This window comes from Thalassophryne amazonica, chromosome 15 (genome assembly GCF_902500255.1).
Source record: "Thalassophryne amazonica chromosome 15, fThaAma1.1, whole genome shotgun sequence".
Classification (NCBI taxonomy): Eukaryota; Metazoa; Chordata; class Actinopteri; order Batrachoidiformes; family Batrachoididae; genus Thalassophryne; species Thalassophryne amazonica.
Genome location: NC_047117.1, coordinates 37,799,842 through 37,818,012, shown reverse-complemented (window position 1 = coordinate 37,818,012; position 18,171 = coordinate 37,799,842). Strand labels below are relative to the sequence as shown.

At 41.4% G+C, this 18,171-nt stretch overlaps 1 protein-coding gene across 2 annotated transcripts in view; it reads left to right on the top strand.

The window, feature by feature from the left end:
• The window catches only part of ndst3 (N-deacetylase/N-sulfotransferase (heparan glucosaminyl) 3), a 391,475-nt gene that overhangs the window by 92,060 nt on the left and 281,244 nt on the right, over positions 1-18,171 (top strand). For both annotated transcript variants that reach the window (XM_034187550.1, XM_034187551.1), the window contains exons 3-4: positions 16,852-16,939; positions 17,718-17,872. In XM_034187550.1, coding sequence (XP_034043441.1) covers positions 16,852-16,939; positions 17,718-17,872 — 243 coding nt within the window. The remainder of the gene's footprint in view (positions 1-16,851; positions 16,940-17,717; positions 17,873-18,171) is intronic.

Genomic DNA, 18,171 nt, shown 5'->3' with positions numbered 1-18,171 from the left:
ATCCTATAATTATGCCGCGTTCACACCAGACAACACGCGAGTGACAACAGCGACATGTCGCCATGTAATCCCTATGGAAGGACGCGTTGTGGCGCCACAAAAGTCCAAACCATGCAGTACGACACGATGGACGCGAATGAAGCAATTTTGAGCAATTGGCGCGTTTGTGGCGCGATATCGCATCACGTTGCCCTCCTCCCAAAATTGGAAAATCTGAACTTTTTTGTCTTGTTGCGTTGCGATGACCAATCAGGGACTGGATATGTAGTGACGTGGAGATGTCTGGAGTTTATACTTGATGTGGACATGTCCTGTCTCTGGCAGCTAGCCTGTGAGCAGGACTTATGTCCCTTTTGTCCTTTATTTCACAATTATGGCAGAGTTTGAGGGGAGAGCGAGCAACAGCAGCACAGCAGCGGCAGCAGCCAGTTTTTCTTTTTTTTCACATGCGTATGCGAACGAATTGTCCGTGAAGATAATTTTATTAACTACACAGATATATAATAAAACAAATGGTGACTGGTTTATAACACAATTATGACAGAGTTTGAGGGAGAGCGTGCAGCAGCACTGCAGCAGCAGCCAGTTTTTTTTTTTTTATTGTTCACATGTGCGCATGCGCACGGGACAGGACGTCCTCAGACTGGGTCCTGGAGAGGCGCAAGTACCGCTGAAAGCGGCCGTCATTCAGATGCAGCTCCTGCAGCAAATAATGAAACTCCCCAAACTGGGAACATCTCATGAGGATGTTGTGAACCCAGGGATGGCGCCGCTGGTGACATTTGTCAGCTTTCCACAACAAATAGAGCACAGCAGCTCGCTCCGTGTGATCAAGGTCCGGCATGTTGACTTCACGGCGAGCGGAACGGAAGCTCCTTTTATTTGATGATGCATTGGGGCAAATTTTCACAGCGAAAGCAGAGCGACACACCAGGTGATGGTGGCGCATCCATCACCAGATGAGGGACGCGAATTTGTGGCGTTGCGTGTCGGCCGTGTCATTACAACTTGGACTCCCCTCTCCCCCTAAAAAAAAGAGGGACAACAAATGTGTGTGTGTGTGTGTGTGTGGGGGGGGGGGGGGGTCACCATATTTATTATGCCTTGATAGAGTGGTGACATGACGTGCTGAAAAAAATTGGTCACGTGACTTGTGGTGCTATCTTGGGTTCAAAATAGAATTCACTGTTAATCTGTATGTATGTAAACCCAGCTATTTTATTTATATATTCGCTGAAAATGCCAGGTTGTTGTGCATTTATGAGGCACAAATAGACACAAGAAGGGCTGCAAGATTTACAGATTCCCTTCAGACCTGAACAGAAGAAAAATTTGAGAAAATAAAGTCAGCCATGTGAGCAACTTCATCTCAAAGTTTTGAGAGGTAAATTTATTGTTCAGTCCCATGTCCAGTAAAACTCACCTTAAACCATCATCGTATAAACCAGATATTCACAGTCACTGGACAAAAAAGTCCAAAATTTTTGGATTGTTTTTGTAATAAACACTGTATATAATGCATTTTGTACAACAGATTTTCACTCACATCAGATAAAATGTCCCGTCCAATCGCCAAAATGGTTGTGCGGTTTAATGTATTTCCATTAAACCCCCTCGCATGTGGGACCGGAGTTATTTCTGTGATTAAAAGTACAACCGTTTATTTTTTCACACCGTGCTCAGATCAGACACGCATGTCAAGCTGCTGCAGGCTGCGCAGTGAAAACAGCAAACATGTTGCTTCTTTCACATTTTGATAATGGATCAAATACATTTGGCAGAAAAAAAAAATTTCAGAGGAAATATTGACCCGGTCATTATATGAGGCGCATGTCCCGATTCAGGATTCCCTGTAGATGTTCAGCACTTCCTGACTATAACTAATCTGTTACATACATATCGGTCACATTGGATAAATGTCCCATTCCATTGCAATGTATTTCCATTAAAAACCCAGAGCAGTCTGGACGTGCAAAGTAACAGAGGTACAAATTAAAGTTCAGCTCTGTCATTCGCCGATTTCAGGAAAGTGGGTTTAGAGTCATTTCCCTGATTAAAAGTGTGACCATTTATTTTTTCAAACCGTGTTCAGACTGGGACCTGAATCCTGTCATGCACCTGTTAAATCAGACACAAATGGCTGTGATTTGAGACATTTCTGCTTTCATTCCTTCATCTCCCATTATATTATAACAGTTTTTACAGTGCGATTACAAATGGATCAGAAGAGTCAGCAACTTTACAGCACAAAGTTGATAAAAGAGGAAAATGTACAGCTTACCTTTGATTTGGAGGTGATTATTGTAGAAAGAAAACTTGTTGAGGATCAAATTAGTCCAGAACAAAGCATAATCCAGAGACGGAGAACTTTAAAACTGTCATGCACGTCATTGCATGACATGGAGTTACAGAGCTGGAGCTGCATAAATCAGGTTTCAAATTAATTAAATAAATTATCATAAATTTTAAATTCATGGGGCATAGTAGGGCACCAGTGCTAACCACCATGGCTTAGTGGTTAGCACTGGTTCCTTTACAGCAAGAAGGTTATGGTTTCAATTCCTGCCTGTGGCCTTTCTGTGTGGAGTTTGCATGTTCTCCCCATGTTTGCGTGCGTTTCCTCCGGGTGCTCTGGTTTCCTCCCACATCCAAAGACATGCGGGTTAGGTAGATTGGAATCTTTAAATTGTCAGTACTGTAGGTGTGCGTGTGGATGTGACTGTGTTTGTCTGTTTGTGGCCCTGTGATAGCCTGGCATCATGTCCTGTGTGTACCTCACCTCATGCTCTATGACTGCTGGGATAGGCTCCAGCCCTCTGCGACCCTTAATTGGACTAAGCGGTTGAAGATGAGTGTGTGTGAGTGAGTGTAAATTTATGTAAACTATTTGTAAACTATTTTTATATTTATTTTGATAGTACCTGTACCTGCTGTATGTGGTTAAATGATTTTAAAAATGTTGAAAACATTAAAGGGTCATTCAGTAGTTCAGCACAATTGGAATCAAAGTAGCACCGTGTTCTGAGTTGACACCACTCTCTCTATCAATGCACACAAACCATATTGATATATCCTTGTCTAGATTTGAAAATGTCAGTATTTTCTTGGAGTAGTAATAAATAAATCTCAGACCCCCCTAAAGTGGATGGTACCATTTCTTAATATTAGTTGACTCACGTGTCTGCCTGTATCAATCCCATCATTACAAGCCAATGATACTGACTGTGTCTGCATTGTGGATGAATGCAAACATTAGCTAGGCTTTAACATTGTTCATAAAGTGTAGGTGACATCATATGTAATTTTTTTGAGTATTTAAGACTAAAATTAAACAACAGCTTCAAATTTATCCTTCCCTGGTGCACAGTTACTGAAGAGATAAATATTCAGATTTTGAACTGCGCGCCACTAAAAACCAGGAACTTCCGGGTGAGTCCCGACATTGGAGAAGAAGGAGGAAGTGTCATCAGTGCCGGAACCATTATCGTAATAGCCCCATTAATTTATGGATTCATTTATGGATTTTTACAGGCTCCCGACAGCCCCGTTTCCACCGAGTGGTTCGGGTTGGTGCTGCAAGATATCAGAACAGTTAATTCTCACCAGCAGAATCCTTTTGATTGACAGGTGGAACACTTATATTGATGAGCACGCACACACGGTGTCTGCGGCTTCTCCACTCGGCACAGAGGCAAAACTGAGTATTTTGACATTATTTTATTTTATTGTTTTGTGGATCATGGGATGAGTTCAAAAATGCATGCAGACTAAGACGTTATGAGCAGATGAGGGACTGGGAGTCTTTCAACTTGCGGTGCAAAGCGGCTTGTTAACGGCAGAAACTTGAACCATCAGCCGCAATTAATCAATTACAGCTGGTGCTGTAATGTGGCACCAAACTGCTGTTTGACAAAGAGACTTTTCTTCAGCCAGGAAATAAGGAATTAAATTATTTTCAGACGTTGTTTTGTAAAGGTGGATGAGTTTTCATCAGACTGAGAATGATCTCACTGAAACAAACAGATAAGACTAACTTAGAGTACACTAACTATATTCAAAAAGGAAACAATATTTATTTTAAAAATAGCTGATATTTTCAGTCCCTCATGTCATTTTTCAGATTTGAAATGTATGTACCTGTTTCTAATACCCCATCACACATACGTCAATCGAGGCCGAATGGCGTCAGAATGACACATTGGGCCACACATGGGAAGTATTGAGGTGCGGTCTGAAGACCTATGGATGGCAGTCTGTGAGCACCTACATATTTGCTCTTATTCTCTCAGTTGTCCCCTGTGAGTTGCACATGTTCAAAACAGTCTAGGTGCCCTCGAGATGGGAGGTACATTTGACGGTGGTCTATGTGCAGTTTTTGCGTCATCTGATCGCAGTCTACATATTCTGACCGCATCATAGCAGCATCTGAAATGATCTGATCACTGTTGATTGAGCTCTGAGATGGATCGGTCACAGCAAAGCCTGCCAGCATGTTGTGCCACATTTGTCCACCTCCACCTGGTCCACCTGGACCCCGAACAGGGAGGGCAAAGGAAATGTTGATATGTAATAACATGTATGTGGCACTCTGTGTGCGTCAGAGGCTTGGTGCAGCGCCCCGCAACACAGCTGAATGGGATGTCACCACTGTAAAGCAAGTATTATTACATGTTCACCTCCTACGTCTGTAGCAGGTATGATGTGGAAATGTTTCCCCAGCCCTTGACAACATAAATACACATGCAACACACCTCCAGCATGGCCCTGCGCTGTGTGCATCATCTCTGGCATAAATAAATCCCATGTGAAGCATCGTCCCGCACTGATAATCCATCTACAGTTGGGTTAAGATGCGTGTCAAGTTCACTGAAATGGTCACAAAAAAGAGTTTAAAAAAAGAGAGAAGAAAAAAGCTGGTTGCATCTGACAAATGTTGTGCACATGGGGGAAGTTGGCGCACTGCCAGCACAGTTCAGCAACAGTTATGAGGTCCAGCCGGACAAATAAAATCTAGCAATGCAAGTATATACTGATCAAACACCTAAAGGGATTTAGGTGTTTGATCGCCTGGTTATCCCTAAAGGGACTGTACACAAGCAGGCGATCACTGACAGCTGTCAGCCTTTTTGTGTGCAGTCTGGATGGACAGCTCTTGTGCTATGCACGGAGCGGCTCGTACAGCCATTATGAACACACATACATGCAGCTGAGTGAACATTTTGACCACACACTCCCACACTGGTTTCATCACCTGTTCTACACACGCAGGCACATGTGCACGTGTGCGGTGCAGCTCGTTCAGCCATTATGAACACGCATGTGCAGCTGAGTGACCATTTCATCTGGCCACATACTCGCATGCTGGTTGGATCACTTCTTCGCACGAACACGTGCACTCCATCGTGCCAGTGCACCATCCTCCTAATGAGAGGTCAGTTTAGCTCTGGGAATGTGAGGATGAGCAAAGATTTGATTGGGTGAGTGAGTGACTGACTGAGTGAGTGAGTGACAGCTCCAATGCTGGTGCCTTCTGACAGTAGTCTGTGTCATCTGACTGTTGTCTGAAATATGTTTGGGCTGCATCCTGCAGGTGTGCATGAGGCAATTCGGCTGTGTTCTGACACGGCTGACTATGCCTCTTTCCCTCCCAACTGCGTCTGGATTATGACCATTTTTGCCGTGTCGGACTGGTTCCTGCATATTCTTGCTATGTGTGATGGGGAGTTTAGAAAAAATAAAAAATAAATAATCCACACTTTATCACTTTTTTCCTGATGTCACAGATAGTAAAATAAACTATTTTTAATCAGTTGATTATGACCAAAGAGCTGACAAAAAAACAAACACAAAACAGTTTATCACCTCCACCCGCATGCCGAAATCACCTGCATTATTTATTTATTGTATGGCTTTTGCCTTGCAGTATAAAGCGCCTTGGGGCAACTGTTGTTGTGATTTGGCACTATATAAATAAAACTGATTTGATTTTGACTTGATTTATTTTTTTCATAATCACCATTCTGTGCTCTGAACTCTACCAAGATCGTCACTGTTGTCAGACTGAAGGTTTTCCTTCAAGGTTTTTGGTCACCAGCCCAGTCTCACATTTTTTTGTTGTTGTTGTTGTTCATGCTCCTGTCATGAAATGAGTCGAATTTTTGTGACAGTTTTTTTTTTTTTTAACTCACTATTACTAACCCTACTCCCACCCCTGGCAGAAAAGTGTAGCCAAGGTGCACATCTGTCCTTTCATCAAATAAAAAAAATTTTTTAAAAATCAATGAAAAAGGTGCACATGGAAAATGTTTTGAAACAGTTAATAAAATAGGTCACCCTCACCAGAAAAAATATACTCTGTCCAATCTGCTGTCATAAATGAGCAGTATTGTCTCAATTGTGACTTTGTGTGACATGTTGGCAAATACAAGCTTTTTCTTCCCTTATTTCGGCTGTCAAGGTGATGTGACTCATCCCACGATCATGTGTGACATCACACAGTCTGCACGCATCAAATGTGGAGTCTCATCAAAGTTAAATACATCCGTGCCGCACAGTGTGACTTGCAGTGAACTTATAAGACTATTAAAATAGGCTGTGGCTATTCGCACCGTGGCCGTGTCCATAACTCTCATTTGACTATTTGCACGGCAAGACTCTGGTACGTATATTTGCACGGCCAGACTCTGGTGGTAAAACTTGGAACTACTTATATAAACAAACACACTGCATTCAAGATGTCATAAGTCCTTTAATATTTTTCGATTTTGATGATTTTTTTTATTCGGCCGTGTCCACATTTCACTGTTCGCACGGTAAGAGTCTGGTACGTATATTCGCACAGCCAGACTCTGGTGGCAAAACTTGGAACTACTTGTATAAACAAACATACTGCATTCAAGATGTCTTAACTCCTTTAATATTTTTCGATTTTGATTATTTTTTTTTTTTAATTCGGCCGTGTAATAACTCTCATTTCAGTATTCGCACGGCAAGACTCTGGTGGCAAAAGGCCGACCCTATTCAAACGGCGGCCGTGTCCATAACTCACATTTAATGCAATATGCTTGTTTATACAAGTAGTTCCAAGTTTATTTAATGCAGTATGTTTGTTTATACAAGTAGTTCCAAGTTTTACCACCAGAGTCTTGCCGTGCGAATAGCCAAATGAGAGTTATGGACACGGCGGCCGTGCAAATAGCCACTTCCATTAAAATATCACAGCATACACTGGGCTTAACAGTATTAGCTTGCTAAACCTAGCATTTGCCTTAAGCCTGGTTCACACGTCAAGATTTTAAAATTATTTGTAGGTTTCTAAAACCTGAGAGACCACACACGTGGAGATAAAAAATCATAGATAAAAACTATCTATGATTGTGATAAAAATCACAGTACGGACAACAGTGTTCTTTAAAGGAATGGAGAAAGCGCAACCACCGTACTTTCTGGTAAGCCATAACAGCTGTTTTGATTTTAATTTCCGCTCTGTACGTCCGTCACCTCACTTTCTGATTGGCTACATGTCACATTCAGCAGACTGTGTGCTCGTTTGTGGTCGGAGGACACCACACACGCTGCGATATCAGGCCAAGACAATCCCAACATTTTGAATATCCCTGATTTGTGATTGGAGCGCTCCTAACGTCCTTCCGAGCAGATCAGAGCGCTCTTAACACACCACACACGGCAGGAATATTTGATAAGATTATCTTTAGCGTCATCACGATTGTCGGGGTGTCCAGAAGATTGTGGGAAGGGGAAGATCGGGTCCAATGTCGGCCTAATTTTCTTGCCGTGTGAACCACGCATTACTGCGCATTAGCTAACCTGGACTTGTACAAACCTCTCCATTCTTTGTAGGTGGGAAAACTTGCAAAATTGACAGTGGATCAAACACTTACTTGCCTCACTATATAATGTTGAAAATCTCATAGATCTCCCTGGGGTCATAAGTACCCTGCATACGTTTGGGTATAGTTGCCACGCAGATCAGCCGATCCTTGCAAAATTGTATGAGCACATGCAGGACAAATAGATTGACAAATTCATTGTAGGAAACCTTTTTCCCATTTGAATTGGAGAAATTGGAGCAAAAACATAAATACCTGGGGTCGTAAATGACCCCACTTGGTCTCTTGAGGGTTAATAAATGAAAGTCATGATGAAACAGTGCATGCCCTGCAAGGGGTTTAATATTTTGGGACATACATTGCCATATCATCACTCCCAACATTTGATTCCAAATGGTTTACTGATTCATACACTGTATGTTTTACATCATCTCTCCAACCATATTGGTTTCAGAGATTTCATGGAAAAGATGTTTTTCAGGCTATATTTAAAGTGGATCTTTGAACAGTCTGCTCCAAAAATTAATCACCCAAAGAATACTATTACCAAGTTTGTTGAAAACCTGCTTATCTGTTTCCAAGTTAGTTTGTACACAGTCAGACATAGATGAGTAATTACAACACCCTGCTTTACTGTTGGTGTGCTGGATAATTAACAGTGAGGATTTTGCTGTTTATGCACAAACAGACCTTTTGTTCTGAAGTGACAAAGCTTCATCCATCTCTGGATCCACAAATAGCCAGTTTTAAGCACATCTTTAAATCACCTATTCTGACTAATCCCTTTACGGTGGTGCTTCACATTCAAGGATGCTGACATTGGGAGCTTGCTAAAGTTCAATGTTTTTCAGAGTTAAACTAACACCAGGCTAACCAAAGGCTATAGTATTAGTGAGGCTTCCCTTGAACTTTTATTTCACGGACTTCACTTTCAACATTTTCCACACTTCTGTGGGTGGTGGTTACAGCTGGGTGAACAGCCCAGTCTTGCGCTTTATTTTTTGTAATACCATCATAAAAGTAGGTGGCCAGATGTTCTCCTTTTTGTCACCATGGTTTCTGGCATTGTTATCAACAGTCCAGCTTCAGCTTTGAAATGCATGTTTAACGTACATTTTTAAAACACGCATTTCAAAACTGAAACCAGACTGTCAATAACAATACCAAGAAACCACCTCAATTTGTGCCAAAAAGGAGGACATCTGGCCACCCTACACAAAAGGCATCACACTCAAGGTATCAAGGTGTCTTTATTATGCTCAAAGGGGCAATTTGTTGCGCAGCCAGCAGAGAGAACACATTTATACATACATAATCTAAAATATGACATGAAAACTGTTTGCCCCCTAGACAGCTCTGTCTAATACCCAAGAGTTCCTATATCTATTGGCCTTACATCTTGGACACAAATCTACGGCCAGACGGAAGCAGTTTGAACTCTCGGTGCAAAGGGTGACCGGGATCATCCAGGATCGACCACACCTCCTTAATGGCTCTGTTTTTATATATGGATGGCAGGACATTTAAGGAAGCATCAGCAATCTTGCTACACTCATTTATATTACAATGCAGATGTTTTTTGTTTTTAATGTTAAAAACCCATACCAGCAGACAAAACAAAAGGTAAGAACAGATTCCATGATACAACAATAAAACATCTAACCCCCCCCCAAAAAAAAACTACCCCTAATCCTATCCATACTCCCCACCCCCACCACATCATCCCAAATTTCATGCTATAATCACAAATTCATTTTGTCAGTCCTCTAAGTCTTCCTGAGGTATACTGAGGTGTTCCGAGGCCAGCTGGAGAATCCTCCTCCATGTCCTGGGTCTTCTATGGGGCCTCCTCCAAGTTAGACATGCCTGGAAAACCTCCCTAGGGAGACGACCAGGGGGCATCCAGATGTCCAAACCACCTCAGCTGTCTCCTTTCAATGTGAAGAAACAGTGGTTCTACTCTGAGTCCCTACCAGAGAGTCAAGCTTCTTATGTAGTCCCAGAGGGTAAGCCCAGACACCTAAGGGGAGGAATCTTATTTGCAAAACTTGTATCGGTGACTTTGTTCTTTCAGTCCTTCTGGCTCAACTTTTTCTTCACCACAGATGAACCGAAAAAAGCATCTGTAAAACATTAGTAGCAGCCTCATTCCATCTATCTATCTCACGCTCCAACTTACCCAAACACATGAACAAGACCCAAGATAATTGCACACCTTAACTTAGGGCAAAATCTCTCCCCAAATCCAGAATGGAGAATCCACCCTTTTCTGATGGATGTGTTGTGTGGGCCGCTGAAGAGGAGGTACTGCTGGCCCACCACCACAAGATGGCGCCCTGCTTGAAGTGCGGGCTTCAAGCACGAGAGGGCGTCGGAGCAACCAGGAGTGACAGCTGTCACTCATCATCCATACCAGCTGTCACTCATTCACTTCTCATCACCACCACCATAAAGGCCGGACTGCAACTCCACCTCCCCGCCGAGAAATCAACTACCATTCAGGTAATTTCTCTGCTGCCTGACACTGTGTGTTTAACCTGAACTTCTATTTGCAGCCGTTTTACTGGAGTGTTTCCTTATCTGGAGGATTGGCGTTTGGTGTGACAGCGACGGCTTCACCTCACACCCCAACTCAGATAAGTGGTTGACCAGGAGCTGCACGAGTGTGTGTGTGATTGGAGGTGGAGGTTCTCCCTCCTTTACTTAAGACAAACTGTGGGATTATTGAGTGTGCGAACTCACACTCATCTGGACTGTCTCTGTTTTCTGCCAGCAGTACCGGGTCTGACTGCTGAAGACAGCGGCCACCTGGGGTGCAGGGCTTGGCGGCTCCGGTGTTCTTCAGCTCCGTTGGTGGTGGAAGCTGTGTGGGGATCCAGCTCTTCTCTCTCCAGGCGTCTTCTATCGTCGAGCCTGCCCACACGTCACCTGGTGTATGATTGACAGTCCACCATATTGTTATTGTCTGTACGTTGTTGTGCGATTCACAACATTAAATTGTTACTTTTTGGCTTATCCATTGTCCGTTCATTAACGCCCCCCTGTTGTGGGTCCGTGTCACGTCACTTTCACAACAGGATGACCATGGTCTCAGTTTTGGAGGTGCTGATTCTCATCCCATTCACATCACGCTCTGCCTTAACCTGCCCAGTGAGGATTGGAGGTCACTGTCTGATGAAGCCAACAGAAGCACATAATCTGCAAAAAGCAGAGATGCAACTCAGAGGTCATCAAACTGAACACCTTCTGGTCCTGGTCTGGGCCTTGAAATCCCATCTGTGAACATCATGAACAGACTGGTGACAAGAGCAGCCCTGGTGCAGTCCAACATGCACCAGGATGTGATGCCAAGAATGTGGACACCGCTCCTACTTTGGTTGCCCAGAGACCAGATCTCACATTGCAGCAGTTCCAGTAACCCATTCTCCCATGGAACCCCCATAGAACATCTCGAGGGACTCAGTTGTATGCCTTTTCCAAGTCCACAAAACACGTGTAGACTGGTTGGTCATGGTCCCAAGACCCTTCTAATATGCTTGTGAGGGTGAAAAAAAAAACGGTCCCCTTTCCCATGACCAGTACAGAACCTTAATTACTTATCCCGAATCTGAGGTTTGACTAACAATCTAAGTCTCTCTAGTAGCCTGGCATGGACTTTCCCAGGGAGGCTCAGAAGTGTGACACATCTATAATTGGAACACACTCTCTAGTCCCCCTTTTTAAAGATGGGGAGCACCATCCCTCTTTGGCAATGAAGAGGTACTGTTCCCAACTTCATGCAACATTGCATAGGCCTGTCAGCCATGACAGCTCAACAACATCCATGGACTTAAGCATCTCAGGGCAAAGCTTGTCTGCCCTGGCAACTTGTCACTGACGTTTTGACTACCTCAGTGACTTCCTCCACTTAGATGTGACCGGACCCACCTAGTCTTCCAGCCCTAAATTTTCAAAGGAAGGTGTGTCAGTGCAGTTGAGGTGACATTTAAAGAGTTCTTCCCACTGCTTGATGATATCCTCAGTCCAGATAGGCAGCTGTTTACCCTTGCTGGACTTGATGAAATATCAGTAAAAAGTAAGTCCCTTTGGCTGCTACCTTGTTTTCACTCTGGGTCGCCACAACTTATTAGAGATGGCTCTGCATATCAATTTTGGCACAAGTTTTATGTCAGATGTCCTTCCTGATGCAACTCTGCATTACATGAAGAAATCAGCAGGGGTGGGGTTTGAACTGGGAACCTTCCACACTGAAACCAAGCATACGAATCACATGGCCACCAAACCTGCGAATGAAATATCAGTCAATATGAAAAAAATGCATCAGTTATTTTTGTCATCTTACCCAGTCCTTGCTGTAAGTATCGAGGTGAACCTACACAAACACACTGAAAGCAATAAAACTCTATCCAGAACAGCTATACTTTGTCACACTCAGCCCGCTCAATACGGATGCAGACTTTGTGGGGGGTGTTGCAGTCATGTATAAGCCTCTTTGCGCACGTAACTGATACACACACATGCACAATGATGGCAACATCGGTGTGTGACAGCTATGTTTATGTGGCATGGGCATGAATTTATATAATACCCAAGTGGCCTCTCTGTGCATGAGTATGTATGGCTTCAGTCACAGAGAAACTGGGGAGAGCTGACATTTGCATGTATTTTGGGTGAAGGATGAACACTGTGAAAATGCAAAGTTGATAGGACTAATATTTTTGGAGAATTAAGATATATTAGCTAACAACAGTGAGCAATGGACATTGTGCTGCAATGCACCATGGGAGTTTGTGGTTTGGGGGTTTTAAATGTTGTTATTGTGGTTCATGCTAGTTTAACAGTGTTGTTAGTGTTGTTAGTGTTATTGATTTATTGTGTTTTTGTAGTTCAGTTGGATTATTCAGTTTAGATAACTGTCATGTTGCCATTACCATGAGTGAGTTAAGTGTCATGTTTTCATTACTATGAGTGAGAAGGATAGTGTGTTTGATGTCTTCCGCTATTGTAGATATTATGGATATTAGCTAACAACACTGAGCAATGGACATTGATATTTATATATTGGACTCACATGTCAATCCAGCAGGGTGTGGTAAATCATCTATATATTACAATTTTTGCCAATCGCTTGCACATATTTTGCTAAATTTGGCTCACTGTGTCAAAACACTACAAACAAGCAAGACAAGACACAACACTTGTTGTAAAACCCCTCACAGCTCTGTCAAAATGAAACCCTACAATCAAAACCTAACAATCCCTTCTAAAAATGTCATTCTAGCAACAAAATGATAGACACATGCACCATTTTGAAACACTTTCAAATCAATAGCAACACATTGATGTGTTTTACACAAAACACCAAAGTCAAAATATTTTTTTCCTTTTCTTGAACAAGAGCTGCTGATTATAAGGATGCTTTATATTAAGGTTCCGAGTTGATAGATTTTCAAAAAGAGTGTGTCTGTAGTGTAGAGGCGTGCCCACATGAAGTCTGACCACAGTCAACACAGGAATACTGACCAAATATCACTGAAACGGCTAATTAATTTAATTACATATTATGTAATATTATATTATTAGTGTCATCATCATCATCATCATCATCATTATTATTATTATTATTATTATTATTATTATTATTATTATTATTATTATTATTATTATTATTATTATCATCCCAGTAATATTTATGAAATACATAATTATTACTCCTATAATATAGTTATCATTTCATTCAGCAATATATGGGTTAAAAACATGTCTGGTTTCTCACCTGATTGATTACCATAAAGCCAGCTCACCAGGTAACTAGCTCACAAAAGATGAAAAATATTTAATCTTCTTATCGTGTGCAATTTGATTGATTGTTACAGTGCATCCAGAAAGTATTCATGGTGCTTCTCTTTTTTCCACATTTTGTTGTTACAGCCTTATTCCGAAATGGAAGAAATTCATTTTTTTTTTCCTCAAACTTCTACACACAAAATATCCCATAATGACAATATGAAAAAATAATGTTGTTTTTTCAGATTTTGGCAGATTTATTAAAAATAAAACAAATAAGAAATCACATGTACATAAGTATTCATAGCCTTTGCCATTAAGCTCAAACCTGAGCTCAGGTGCATCCTGTGCATCCCTGAGATGTTTTTACAGCTTAACTGGAGTCCACCTGGGATAAATTGAATCCTGCCACTGATTTTCATTGGCGGGATTCATCAGGTTCTTGGGAGGCTAGTCAGGATTGAAGGAAAGATGAATGCAACAATGTACAGAGACATCCTGCATGAAAACCTGCTCTAGAGTTCTCTTGACCTCATCTGTCAGCAGGGCAATGACCCTAAGCACACAACCAGAATACCAAAGGAGTGGTTTCAGGACAACTCTGTGAATGTCCTTGAGTGGCCCAGCCAGAGCCTAGACCTGAATCCGACTGAACATCTCTGGAGAGATCTGAACATGGCCAATGCTCCTAATCCAACCTGTTGGATCTTGAGAGGTGCTGCAAAGAAAAATGGACAAAACTGCCCAAAGATAGGTGCACCAAGCTTATGGCATCATAGTCAAGAAGACTTGAGGTATCAGAGGTGTCAAAGGTGCATCAACAAAGTATTGATTAAAGGTTGTGAATACTTATATACATGTGATTTCTTACAACCCCAATTCCAATGAAGTTGGGATGTTGTGTAAAATGTAAATAAAAGACTGAATACAATGATTTGCAAATCCTCTTCAAACTATATTGAATTGAATACACAACAAAGACAAGATATTTAATATTCAAACTGATAAACTTTATTGTTTTTGTTCAAATATTTGCTCATTTTGAAATGGATGCCTGCAATACATTTCAAAAAAGCTGGGACAGTGGTATGTTTACCACTGTGTTACATCACCTTTCCTTCTAACAACACTCAATAAGTGTTTGGGAACTGAGGACACTCATGATTGGATATAAAAGGAGCATCCCCAAAGTTCTCAGCCATTCACAAGCAAAGATGGGGCGAGGATCACCACTTTGTGAACAACTGCATGAAAAAATAGTCCAACAGTTGAAGAACAATGTTTCTCAATGTACAATTGCAAGGAATTTATGGATTCCATCATCTAGAGTCCATAATATAATCAGAAAATTCTGAGAATCTGGAGAACTTTCTACATGTAAGCGGCAAGGGAGAAAACCAATATTGAATGCCCGTGACCTTCGATCCCTCAGGTGGCACTGCATTAAAAACCGACATCACTGTGTAAAGGATCGTACCGTGTGGGCTCAGGAACACTTCAGAAAGCCATTGCCAGTTAGCACAGTTCGTCGCTACATCTACAAGCACCAAGTTAAAACTCTGCCATGCAAAGTGAAAAGCCATACATCAACAACATCCAGAAATGCTGCCACCTTCTCTGGGCCCGAGAAATGGACAGACACAAAGTGGAAAAGTGTGCTGTGGTCTGATGAGTCCACATTTCAAATTGTTTTTGGAAATCATGGACGTCATGTCCTCCAGACAAAACAGGAAAAAGACCATCCAGATTGATACCAGTGCTAAGTTCAAAAGCCAGCATTTGTGATGGTATGGGGTGTGTTAGTGCCCATGACATGGGCATCAATGCTGAAAGGTACATCCAGGTTTTGGAGCAACACACGCTGCCATCCAAGCAACATGTTTTTCAGGGACGTCCCTGCTTATTTCAGCAAGACAATGCCAAGCCACATTCTGCACGTGTTACAACAGCGTGGCTTTGTAGTAAAAGAGTGCGGGTACTAGACTTGCCTGCCTGCAGGCCAGACCTGTCACCCATTGAAAATGTGACGCATTATGAAGCACAAAAATGTGTGGAGGCCCCGGACTTGAACAACTGAAGTCATATATCAAGTAAGAATGGGAAAGAATTCCATCAACAAAGCTTCAACAATTAGTGTCCTCAGTTCCCAAACGCTTATTGAGTGTTGTTAGAAGGAAAGGTGATCACTTTGAACATTAAATATCTTGTCGTTGTGGTGTAATTAATTGAATATAGGTTGAAGAGGATTTGCAAATCATTGTATTCTGTTTTTATTTACATTTTACACAATATCCCAACTTCAATGGAATTGGGGTTGTAGTTGTTCATACGCAAAGCAATTTTCTCAGTACTTTACGCCTTTCACCTTCTGTAAAATTATCAGGAATGACCTCAGGTTATGTTAATATTGTGTGAACCTAAGTGTCTGTGTTGAAGGAGTTTTTCGCTGTTCGTGTGCTGGCATGGAGGTGCAATAAAAGACGCATCTGATAAAAACACACTTTCTGTCTTTGACTCACCTTCTTTATTGTCCCTCAAAATTGTCCACAGCTCTGAATGTAGATTAAAGTAAATAACCCAAACACACCTGTTTTTTTTTTGTCTCATTCCCATCACATGATCCAGAGCTGTTTATCTTTTTCTTTTTAAACCCTTATCCTCACCATCAGTGTTGTTTTCTCTTCAGCTTCATCGTGCCAGCCACCAAAATATGCACATCTGTGGCACACTGTGGCACAGATGAATGAATGGCGTGTGCACCTGCCACACTTTATTGTGAACCTATTGTAGGGTGGTTTTTCCACCAGTGTGACTCAGCTTTAAATATTTTTGCATTCAAGGAACAGGGCTGTCAGTGTACCTCCTTAAAAAGCACAAATCTCTTTCTAGCAAGAACTAAATGTTCTCATTTATTTCTCAACTCATGGCCAGAGATAAATAATACCTTGGGGCAATTTTAACAAAACTCTCCAAGGTTATGCAAGTTTTAACTTTTAATGTTCAAAAACCGCTTTTAGAATTGAAATCAACTGTGAAATCCTTGGTATGTTTTAAACCTCTTTTTGTTAATGTATTACAGATTTTAATCTGGTATATTTACATGAAAGAGGTGGAAATGATAATCTATTCCTAATGTGCATTGTCTGTTCTCTTTCTTGTGATTGTTCTCTATCTATCTATCTATTTATCTGTCTGTCTGTCTATCTATCTATAGGCTCTCCTAGATACTCAGAACCAGCTGCGTACTCAGATCTCCAACTTTACCTTCAACTTAGGGTTTTCTGGGAAATTCTACCACACAGGTACGTGTTGTTTCTGTTTCTTTAGGGTGAATTACAAATGCTAAAATAAATGCAGATACACCAAAAGTTCAATTTAAAGGAACAAAATTAAATTCTCACCTTTTCAAGACATTTTGCTTGTTGGGGAACGGTGGTTGAATGAAAAGTCACTGAATAATTGGTAATAAATGGTACAGTATTATTATGTATATAAATGAATAAGTGAATAATGTATCCACATACAACCCCAAATCAGAAAAATGTGGAATATGCAAAATAAATAAATAAATAAAAACAGTGATTTTTACATTTACTTTGACTTATTTTTCATTGCAGACAGTATGAGCCCAACATATTTCATGTTTTGCGTGGTCATCTTCATGTTGTTTGTCAATATACATCCATTCCTAAGGCCTGTGTGTGAGCTTAATCGAGGCAGAGGAGCTTTATAGCTGTTTTGTGTCTCCAAGGTCAAATTTTATTAAACTTCTCTTAAAAGACAGAATGTCTAAAGAGAAAAATAAAGATGGACACAGTCAAAGAGCAAATGCAAGATATGACTCATCATGATTATAATTAGATGACATCGAATTCAGAGGAGGATATATTACCATAGCATCTGCTATTGCCATGGCATTACTTTTCATCACCATGGTATCAGACAACCACTTTATTTAACGTGACCATAAGATGTCTCAATTACTATTACTAACTTAAAAGTTAAATGAGAAGGAAGTTTCACAGATTCTGAATGTGTGTCTTTGAGCATGTGTCACTCCGTTTCCTGTCACATGTGCAGGCACAGTGGAGGAGGACAAAGGGGATGATCTCCTGCTGAAGTATGTGGATGAGTTCTGGTGGTTCCCACACATGTGGAGCCACATGCAGCCTCATCTCTTCCATAACGAGTCTTCTCTCCTGGAGCAGATGGTCCTCAACAAGGAGTTTGCTGTGGTGAGACACATGCGCAGAAACATCCAAATACACACATCTGCAATGGTTTCCTTATTATTTTCCTGCCTTCTTTACGTCCTGACTGGTATTCAAAGATTGTATTTTTTTAAGTGCACATATTTGTGCCACATCCACCACAGTAAATAATGTTCTGGGTCCTGATTGGAAACCACCGAGCCTGATCCCTGGTCCTTACTTTGGTTATCATGTGGGTGCGCCCTGGCCTTTTCAGCTTCTGAGGTTCTCAACACTGTGCTGGATCATGACATGATCATTTGACACCAATCATTCCAGCAAAT